General features: G+C 26.3%; 2 protein-coding genes across 5 annotated transcripts; both read left to right on the forward strand.

Moving 5' to 3' along the window:
- The first annotated feature begins 71 nt into the window (after positions 1-71).
- LOC127279978 (golgin subfamily A member 1-like) lies at positions 72-7032 on the forward strand. The gene is made up of 8 exons (XM_051302642.1): positions 72-506; positions 1104-1497; positions 1613-1701; positions 1803-1931; positions 3190-3717; positions 4950-5477; positions 5591-5821; positions 5930-7032. Exons 1-8 carry the CDS (start codon positions 396-398, stop codon positions 6083-6085), a joined length of 2166 nt encoding a protein of 721 aa, XP_051158599.1. The 5' UTR covers positions 72-395; the 3' UTR covers positions 6086-7032.
- Positions 7033-7369: 337 nt separating this feature from the next.
- On the forward strand, positions 7370-9331 carry LOC127279987 (uncharacterized). 4 transcript variants are annotated; one of them, XM_051302655.1, is made up of 7 exons: positions 7370-7479; positions 7674-7815; positions 8264-8299; positions 8400-8493; positions 8567-8676; positions 8764-8855; positions 8960-9331. In XM_051302655.1, exons 2-7 carry the CDS (start codon positions 7740-7742, stop codon positions 9179-9181), a joined length of 630 nt encoding a protein of 209 aa, XP_051158612.1. In that variant the 5' UTR covers positions 7370-7479; positions 7674-7739; the 3' UTR covers positions 9182-9331. The 4 variants fall into 4 exon arrangements, with proteins under 4 accessions (XP_051158612.1, XP_051158614.1, XP_051158613.1 ...); XM_051302657.1 differs by having other exon boundaries at positions 7674-7731; XM_051302656.1 differs by lacking the exon at positions 8264-8299.
- The last annotated feature ends 424 nt before the right edge of the window (positions 9332-9755 follow it).

Consider the following 9755-nt stretch of genomic DNA (forward strand, 5'->3'; position numbering starts at 1 on the left):
AGTTTTTATCTTTTCGACTTATTTTCCCTTTTGAATTATTTGTACATTATTCAAACTTCCCGCGATAATCTAGTTCTGTTCGATAATTTCGTAAAAAGAAAATTTTTAGGTTAGTTACGTCACTTGCGTGATAATGGCAGCCGAGTTGTGGATGATTTTTGTTGTTGTCAGTTGAAATGGAACAATTACAGGATTAACAATTGTTATGAGACATGAGAGTGTATAAAGCAGGAATTAAAAGAAAATGAAGTCTGACAATTTTATCTAAAAGGAATCAACGATTTAAAGACACTGGAAATTGACCCACATTTCGTTATCAATTGTGACGTTGACATTTGACAGGTGGTTACTGACATCCACCTTTAATTCTTATCAATAAAGAAAAAAGCTGCACTATGTTCGCTAGTTTAAAGAATAAAATACGAGAAGAAATTGGAAGTGACGTCTCTACAGTTGTCAGAAATGCAGGAAGTGTTCGTGGAATTAATTCCAAACTTTTATCCCAGGTAATTGTTACAATTAGATTTTCCTATAAGTATATATTTTACATTTACGACCTTGATTAGATTTGATTATATTTTCCTTAGGTGGCGTCAATACTTTTTATTAGATTTTTTTTACTTCATTTTCGTCATAGAAGTTAACTGTGAATTGTTTTCATTTTGATTATGAAGAATTCTTTAATTTTAATAAATTCATTGAATAATTAAAAATTATTATTTTATTGCAGAAGAAAATTTAAATTATTTTTATTTTAAAAATTTACTAATCGCATTTAAAAATATTTTAGTTGTTTTTACGTTTCTAATATTAGTCATTGAGTTTAAAAAAAAGACCAGTTGTTTTTGCTATGTTCGTATCTTAATTTTCAGGTCATTGTCAACATTGTTATGTTAATCACTCTTTTATTTAATATTTTTTATTTGATTCATAGCATTCAAGTTTATAAGAATAGGAACCTTCACGATTTAAATAGAAATTTTAATTCGAAAAACTGTTCTGTTTTTCACTATTTTGGAAAATATTGAATAATTTTAAATAACGAACTAATTTATTATTATTGATAGAGAAAATAATAATTTTTGTTTGATTCAATATTATAGACAGGATCAACCAGTAGTGTTAGTGGATCTCAAATATCTCTAGACGATTCTCGAGATGAAAATCCAATCTCGTCTTCGCCTCCGATATCATTAAAACGAGAAAATAGTTTTGATTTTAAATTAACCGATGGCACACAACTATCTACTAAAGATATTAAAAGATTCGAGAATAGAGAAGATGAATGGCGACGGAGACTTCAGAAAAAGGAAACTGAATTGCTCAAACGAATGGAAAAACGAGATGAAGAGTGGAAAATAAAGATACTCGAGAAAGAAAAAGAATGGAAGAAAATAGTTGATAAACAAGAAAAAGAAAAAGCAAAAATTGAGGAAGACAAATTAAAAGCAGAAAATGCAAGGCGTTCATTGGAATTGGCATTAACCGAGGCAGAAGGTTAATTTAATTAATTAAATAAATAATTTTGAAATTATAAAAATATGTTAAACTATTTTCGTTTTAATTTTTTAATTTTAACATTGTTAATAAATTAATTTAATTTTTTGTATAGAATACAAAAAGAAATTGTACTCTTTTCAAGAAGATGCAGAACAATTAGAAGGTTTTCAAACTCAAGAAATGGCCAAAATCAAGCATCTAGTGAGTATAATTTTAATTTTAATTAAATTTATATTTTTATTCTAAATATAATTTAATTAAATTTTTCTCTATATATTTTATATAAAATATTTTTAATAAAGCTTTTAGCCAAAGAACAAGAAGTGGAGGAGAAGTCACATCATTTAAAATCCGCTTTGACTGAAATGGATAATTTAAAAACAGAAGTTTCCCGTCTGCGAAGATATGAAGACGAGCTAAATAATGTTCAAGTGAGTATCGCTTTAAAGAGATTAAATTGTTTCGTAACATGTTTCGAAGCTTCTTATCTCATTGTATTATTATAATTTACATATTATAAATATGTAGATGATCAAGTGAAACCCAAAAATGAAGCCAGGAATGATACACACAATTTTGTTTGCGTATTTTTTTTTTTAATTTTGCACTTTATCACACAAGCATGATCCTTTGAATTTTTGTATTAATTTTCGCTTTTTCAAGTGGCTAAATTTTTTAAATATTTTTTTTTTGTTAAAAAAACAATTTCAAATTTATTTTGCAACTTTCAGTTGGGGAGAAGCAGCGGGAGAATTTTTGAATCAAAGATATTTAATGAAAAAGAAAATATATCTTTGATTGAAGAAAAATATTTTTCTAGCTGAACTATTTTGAAACATTAACAATTATTTTAACATTTAATCAAGTTTTTTTCAAGGACTCTCTTCCCTTTGACTTGTGTTTTTCTTTTTTTTTTGGGGTATTTTGAAATTTTTGCTTTGTGTTTTGTCCTTATTTTCTGCACTTTCATGCTACCGATATTTTTATAAATAATAATAATAATCGAGAGAAAAATATTTATATTCTTTCGGGCAAAAAAGTGTGTTGTTAAAATTGTTTTTTCTCTGTGTTAATTTAAATATTAATGAAAAAATATTTTCTTTACATTATTCGGATAATGTGAAAAAAAAATTCCAGTAAAAAATCGCGAAAATGGTTTTTTTTTAACAAAATAGAGTGAAAAAAAAGCATCGAGAGTTGAAAAGTTTGAAGCACAAGAGCATTGGAGAACAAATCAAGCGGCTATTTCCGCAAAATACTGCTGCTACCGCTGATGCTAGAGGTACGTCTTTCAAGCTTAGCTGCTACTCTGCTATATTTCTATTTAAACATATTTTGAGAAACTAAAATTTGGTAATTCTATTTCATTTCCAAATACTGCTGGGTTAACTGCTTACGAAATAAGATTAAGCAAAAATAAGCAATACGAGAATTTTGCTTCTATTTTCTTTGGGGGATTTCATTCACATTCATTGCTTTATTATTCTTTCGTTTAACACCCTTAGCTTTTGACACAATTTTACAAAACAATTTACATTTCGAAAATTTTTAAATCTCTTTCAACTGTGAAGTCTCGTTTTTGATTTTCTTCAGAAACTCTAGGAATCGCTCTATTGGTCTGTGTAATATCGCATCATTTCATAATAAAAATAATTTTGGCATGTGTAATTAAATAATTTATTTTTTCAGGATGAAATGGAAACATTGCGACATTCAACACAAAGAGAGAAAGCACAACTCTCGAGTCAATTGGCACAAACCGAGGAAGAGGTACGACATTTGAAGGATAAAGTTTTCGTTTTAGAGCAACGTGTGGCCTTAGATTCAAATGATCAATTAACAGTTGATGAACGAATAGCTAATCTCATGAGGGAGAGGACATTACTTGAGAGAAAATTGGAAGAGGCACATCTTCATTTGTCTGATATTAAAACAAGTTGGTCGGGAAAAATTTCAAGTCTTGAAACACAAGTTGGTAGACTAAGTAGACAGGCAGGTGAAGAGGGTCTTGAGAGGAGGCGTGTCGAAGAGGAAAAGGAGAAATTGAAGAAAAAAATTAAACAACTCGAGGCCGAAATTGAGGTGAACAATGTGGTAATGGCGACGAAAGACGCCAAGCTTTTGCGCATGGCCGAGGACATCGACGAGATGGCCACGGAACTAAAAGAGCTCCGGGCCAACGTCGATGATGAGGTCGAAGAATTTAAACAACAAATTGTGAGTTACCGTGATTCGCAATGATGAATGCATGGGCTAGAACATCTTTTGGAACAAACAAACAAACAAAAAAAGACTGTCTGGCACACAATCAAAAATTATTATTGTTCATCCTAGGATTTTTTTTTTTTTAAGGAAATTTATTCACAATTTTTTTCAATATACCCAAAGGCTATCGTTATCTTATTTATTTGATAATACTATATATATCATGAAAATACGAAAGTTAAAATATTGTTATTTGTTAAATAACTATTAATGTTAGTTATCTATATAGTTTATTTTAGAATTATATTTTTCGGAAGTTTAGAAAAAATTCAAATTTAAAATGATAATTTTTATTTTATTAATTTGTTTTCATTTTTGATATATTTAATCGATAATTTATCGAAATCAATGATATTTTTTGTTAATTATAGAACAAGTCAATAATTTCTATTTACTTATTTTTAAGTTAATATTTTTTTGTGATATCAAAAAACGAGGACCAGTATTTAGAAAATCGTGAAACATCACCAAAAGAAAAAAAAACACGATTTGTCGTTACTGCATGACCAAAAAAAAAATTGCTTGAGGCTTGAAGCACATTTTTATTTAATTTTTCGTTTATTTTTATAAATTTATATTTCAAATGGCACAATTATGAATTTTGCTTTGTTTTTCTTTAATTTCAAGCATGTTGATGCATTAATTAGTTTTTATATTTTTTATTTCTCTTTACTAATTTCGAGTCTGATAGAATTTAGGTAACTTTATTATCATTTTTATGTACAATCAAAGATATGTACTTTTCATAAAAAAGAAAAAAAAATAATAAAGTGAAATCATATCAGAATATGTATTATTTCTTATCGCTTATTTTCACCTTTTCTTTACAATATTCCTCCCCCTTGCTGCTTTTTATTAATTCAATTGTTTTATCACAGGGTTACAACTTTTTTTTTGCTTATTTGTAGAATGTTTAAATTTTTGTTTCTTTTTTTAAAATGTTTTTTCAACGTTCGGGGTTTTAATTTGTTTATTCAAAATCTATTCTTGATATTCTAATCGCTATTACTTTAAGTAAAATAATTAATTATAATAATTAATTATATTACATTGTAATAATTTTATAAATACAAGAGTAATTTAATTGTTAACTATAAAATGATTTAATTAATAATTTAATTTAATCAATTTAATTACTAACGAAAAATAATACCAAATACTAAAAACCTTTTTATTGTCGACAGGAAACATCGTCAATGGAAATAAAGGAACTCAAGTCACAAAAAGAAGAAATTACGACAAAATTTGAATCAGCGAATTCTGAATTGTCGCACCTGCGATTATCGTTAGAAGGTGAACGGACAAATAATTCGTCATTACATTTAGAATTAGCTCGTCTTAGGGAAAATGTCGAAACTGAGAAGACATCGTCGGCAACTCTTCGCGTGTGTTTAGAAAAAGAACGAAACGAAAAGGATTCGGCTTTATTGAGAATTGCTCGAATTTCGCAGGAAATGCAATTAGTCCAACAAGACAGTGGACAACAGGAAACGGAAAATGTCGAACTTCACAGTAAACTTGAGAAATTGGAAAAAATTTTGAAAACCAAAGAAAAAGATATTGAGGAATCTTTGAAAAAACATGAAGAAACTTATATGAGAATTCAAGAATTAGAGAATGCTGAACAATCCAGGGAAAGATTAGAAGGAAACGAAAAAGTTCTTAAAACTAGTCTTTCAGATATGGAGGAACAATTGCAAGAAAAAACCAAGGTATTTTCTATATATTTTTTGTGGAAAAAATTTCTCTTTTTTGTATTAAGTATTTTAAATATAATCTAAAATTAAATAAATGAAAGAGATAATAAAAATTATTTTTAATTCAGACAATCAAGGTTTTGCAACAACGATTGGCTGATATGAAAAAAACTCTTCAACGAGAATTAAGGGTGCCATCATCATCATTAGACAGTGATGCTGAATCTTCCGTGGCAGTATTGAGTCCTAGTTCATCTAAAACAGTCACTGCTAAACAAAGTAATTCCAGAGAAGACGATGTCAACTTTAAATATTTGAAACACGTCCTTATCAAATTTCTAACCAGCAGAGAATATGAAGTAAGTTATACATTTCTCGATTATAGAAAAAAAAAATTTAGTTTAATTTTCATAAAATTTGATAAACTTAATTACTGAAATTAATTTCTAAAATTAAATTAATTATAGGCTCTCCATTTAACAAGGGCGGTAGCGACACTTCTTCATTTTTCGCCAGAGGAAGAAAGATTATTGCAAGAAACTTTAGAATGGAAAATGTCTTGGTTTGGTACAAGGCCAAATTTGGGTTTTGGACAAACAGCAAAAGCCATTCCACCAAGTTGATAAGTAATCAACTTTTTAGATAGTGAAAATTTTCAAAATAATTTGATAAGTAATTGATGAAAATGAGTCTTACAAATACCAAAGCAAATTTACATACAATTAGAATTTCCCAAGAACAGAAAAAATTTTCTCTATAATAATAGAAATTTTGAATTTTAGCTTTTTTAAAAAACAATACCATAACTAGAATTTTTCATACATGCTTTATAAAGGCTCGTCGAATCTTATTTACGACAATTTAAATAACGAACAATAAATTTTCTAAATATTTCAAATGTGACCCAATTTTTCCATAATTTTTATCGGTATAAAAGCACAAAAGCACGAAAAGTGCTATTTGTTGTTGTATATCTATTTTCAATGTAATATTTAAGACTTATTAAAAAGTAATTGAAGGGAACTGACACTTAATATATTTATAAAATACATGGAGATAATGTAAAAAAAAATAACTAGCGATTTATTGTAGTGCAATTTTTTTAAAATGTTTCTTGTAAAAGGATTTTTTAATTTTTTCGAACAAAAAAAAAAAAAAAAAACAAGTGATTTTAGTTTGTTATATACAAGTAGATGGAAGTGTGTGGTATTGTTTTATATTGCAGTCTGTGTAGAATTGAATTTAGACTCATTAATATTTAAGAATATCGCAAATCTCAAAAAAAAGAAAAAAACAAATAAGTATTAAGTCGCGCTAGTACAATTAGGTTACAGAAATTAATTAGTGCATTATGGTATCAGAAATGTTCTGCCATTTATATATCAATTTAGTAGAAAACTGATAGAGGATGACAGTGAATTGAATAATGAGACACGTTGATCGTGCCTCTTTTTGAAAAAGGTATAAAAAATTGTGCCTAATCAAATCGTCATGCTACATAATAATTAAAATTAATCAATTCTTAAATTGTATATTATCGATTATTAAAAATATCCTTAACTTATAATAATAGTTTTAATTCTATCACCACCTTTAGCCTTATCTTATTTTAATTAATATTTATTTTCAACTAAATTAGAAAGTAGCTTAAAAATAAATGATAAAAAAAAATTCTGCTCTTTCTAAAATATTCTTTTGTTGGGAAATTTATTTGCATTTATAAATAAGAAAAATTTATGGTCGTTAAAAAATTATTTATAGATTTTTTTTTATAAGGCGTAATTTTTTTTTGCAATCAAATATGAAGTAAGTATTTATTTTTGAATTAAATCTATATTAGGTGTTTTTTTTATTGTTATCAATAAACTTATTCAGCATTACAATGCAATTTTTTATTATGACGAAATATTAATTTGTGAAGAGAAATTATGCCGGTCTTTTGATCATGCGCAAGGCGTAGAATATTGTCAGAGTGAGTTTCGTTTTCGGATAAGTTACGTCTACTTTTCAAACAGCGGTAAGAATTTTATTATCATATTTAATGTAATATATATTTAAAAGTCAAAATTTTTAATTTAAATACATAAACAATCAAGAACAACGTAGCTATAAACAAATTAAGTTTTATTTTTATTTATCAGTAAGAATATAGATAACCTCAAAATATTATCTCGCAATTTAAAAATAATAATGCAATTATTGTTATTTCAGAATATTTTCAAAGTTGAATTGAAATAGCGGTATACTAAAAGGATCCAAAAAAAAGTCGGTGAGAATATGAGTATTAAATCTTTAATTCGCACACCTCTGATATTTATAAACTCATACATTGGAATCAGAAGTTTTGCAACAGGTTTCTATAAAATTCGATAAAAATTTGCTCCTTTCCTCTAAATAAAAAGACATTTTTGTTGTTGTGTAATACTGATTTCCTGTTTAACATATCCAAGTTAATTTAAAATAGGGACACCGCTGACAATATTTTACGCATGCGTTTGAAACTTTCTATAAATTAATTTTTAATTTGTTTGTTCTAACTTTCAAAGAAAATCTATTAGTTATTAATTTTAAATGAACTTTAATGTGCTTTACGTTATGAATATCAAAATAAAGATAATTTATGTTCGATCTTTTGTTAAAAATAATTCTAATATTTTTAAATAATTAAATGCGCTAAAGTTTTTAGTTTTTATAATTTAATTTTATAATTTTAACACTAGGAGTACCGTTAATTAATTAATTTAATTTTCTTTAATTTTTTTCTCAAATTTTGTTGATTTTTCCAAAAATTGTTTTTTTAGTTTCAGGATTTTCAATTTTGCTCTGGTACTATTTTGGTGAGTTTGCAAATATACGGTACTCCTCGTGCTAAATGTTTGTTTTATTTTAAAAAATAAAATTTTATGTTAAATAAATTAATGTGCTATTTTTTTTAAGCAACAATGAGTGGAAATGATGATTTTAAAAGTGCAACATCAATTTACGATTTTACGGCAAAATCAATTAAAGGAGAAGATGTTCCCTTATCAAAGTAAGTATTATTTTTTCTAAAAGAATTTTTTTTTTTCAAAGCGACATCAATTATAAGAGAATATTATTTTTAGATATAAGGGACATGTTTGTTTAATTGTGAATGTGGCATCAAAATGTGGACTGACAAAAACTAATTATAAAGAACTTAATGAGCTTTATGATAAATTTGCAGAATCCGAAGGTAAATTCTAGAATATTGTCAATTTATGAATATTCCTTAAGGAAAATGATAATTGAAAAGAAATTAATTAATTTTGGTAATTTTCAGGATTGCGTATACTAGCTTTTCCTTGCAATCAATTTAATGGCCAGGAACCTGGTACTGCTGATGATATTTGCAGTTTTGCTGATCGAGAAAAGGTAATTATGAAATAAGCTCAAAATTTTTTCAATTTCCCTATTAAAAAAAAAAAAATTAATTAAAAATGTATAATTTTTAATTAATTTTTATAAATAATTTGCAGGTGAAATTCGATTTATTCGAAAAAATTGATGTTAATGGAGATAACACTCATCCTTTGTGGAAATATCTAAAAAAGGAACAAGGTGGCACTTTGGGCAGTTTTATCAAATGGAATTTCACAAAATTCATTGTGAATAAAGAAGGAAAAGTTGTAGAAAGACATGGACCTAATGTGGATCCTAATAATTTGGAGCCTAGTCTCCGAAAATATTTCGATATGTAAAATCCTTCATTTTTATAACGCACAAAATTCAATACGAAATTGAAAACAACTATTTTTTAAAAAATAATTGAATATTAATATTTTCACTTATACACGTTTGTAATGTATAATTATTAACATTATAAAAATTAAAGTTGATTAGGATTTATAGTCACATTGTTTTTGCATTCTTTAGAATATATATTATCTCCCTATATATTTATAATTTTTATAGATATTATATTAATCATAGTTGAATAAAATTTATAATGTATTTAAGAATATTTTAAAGCATTAAAATTATAAGCATTTTTTTAAAAAACAGAATTTTTGTAAAAATATTAAAAACATTAAAGACTCACCTAATTCATTTTTCTTCAGCTAAACATCAAAGTAAATTTCGTCTGGAAACTGCAGGTTTCGACAATGTTTATCCATACTGTTTGTTACAAACTTCTGTTCGTCCAATAATTTCAATCATTAAATATCTAAAATTATAAGCACAATTTATTTTAAATAACAGAATTTTTGTAAAAATATATTAAAAACATGACTCACCTATTATTTCTTCTTCAGCTAACCATCAAAGTAAATT

This window comes from Leptopilina boulardi, unplaced genomic scaffold (assembly GCF_019393585.1).
Source record: "Leptopilina boulardi isolate dan_hultmark-lab unplaced genomic scaffold, ZJU_Lbou_2.1 LbouV2_229, whole genome shotgun sequence".
Classification (NCBI taxonomy): domain Eukaryota; kingdom Metazoa; phylum Arthropoda; class Insecta; order Hymenoptera; family Figitidae; genus Leptopilina; species Leptopilina boulardi.

Bases quoted from the DNA above. Each gene is read 5' to 3' on its own strand.
- LOC127279978 (XM_051302642.1), top strand. From the start codon at position 396: ATGTTCGCTAGTTTAAAGAATAAAATACGAGAAGAAATTGGAAGTGAC. The intron at 1,932-3,189 runs GTGAGTATCGCT...TTATTTTTTCAG, and splicing joins ACGAGCTAAATAATGTTCAA to GATGAAATGGAAACATTGCG. The intron at 5,478-5,590 runs GTATTTTCTATA...TTTTTAATTCAG, and splicing joins AATTGCAAGAAAAAACCAAG to ACAATCAAGGTTTTGCAACA.
- LOC127279987 (XM_051302655.1), top strand. From the start codon at position 7,740: ATGAGTATTAAATCTTTAATTCGCACACCTCTGATATTTATAAACTCA. The intron at 7,816-8,263 runs GTTTCTATAAAA...TTGTTTTTTTAG, and splicing joins AATCAGAAGTTTTGCAACAG to TTTCAGGATTTTCAATTTTG. The intron at 8,494-8,566 runs GTAAGTATTATT...TATTATTTTTAG, and splicing joins GAAGATGTTCCCTTATCAAA to ATATAAGGGACATGTTTGTT.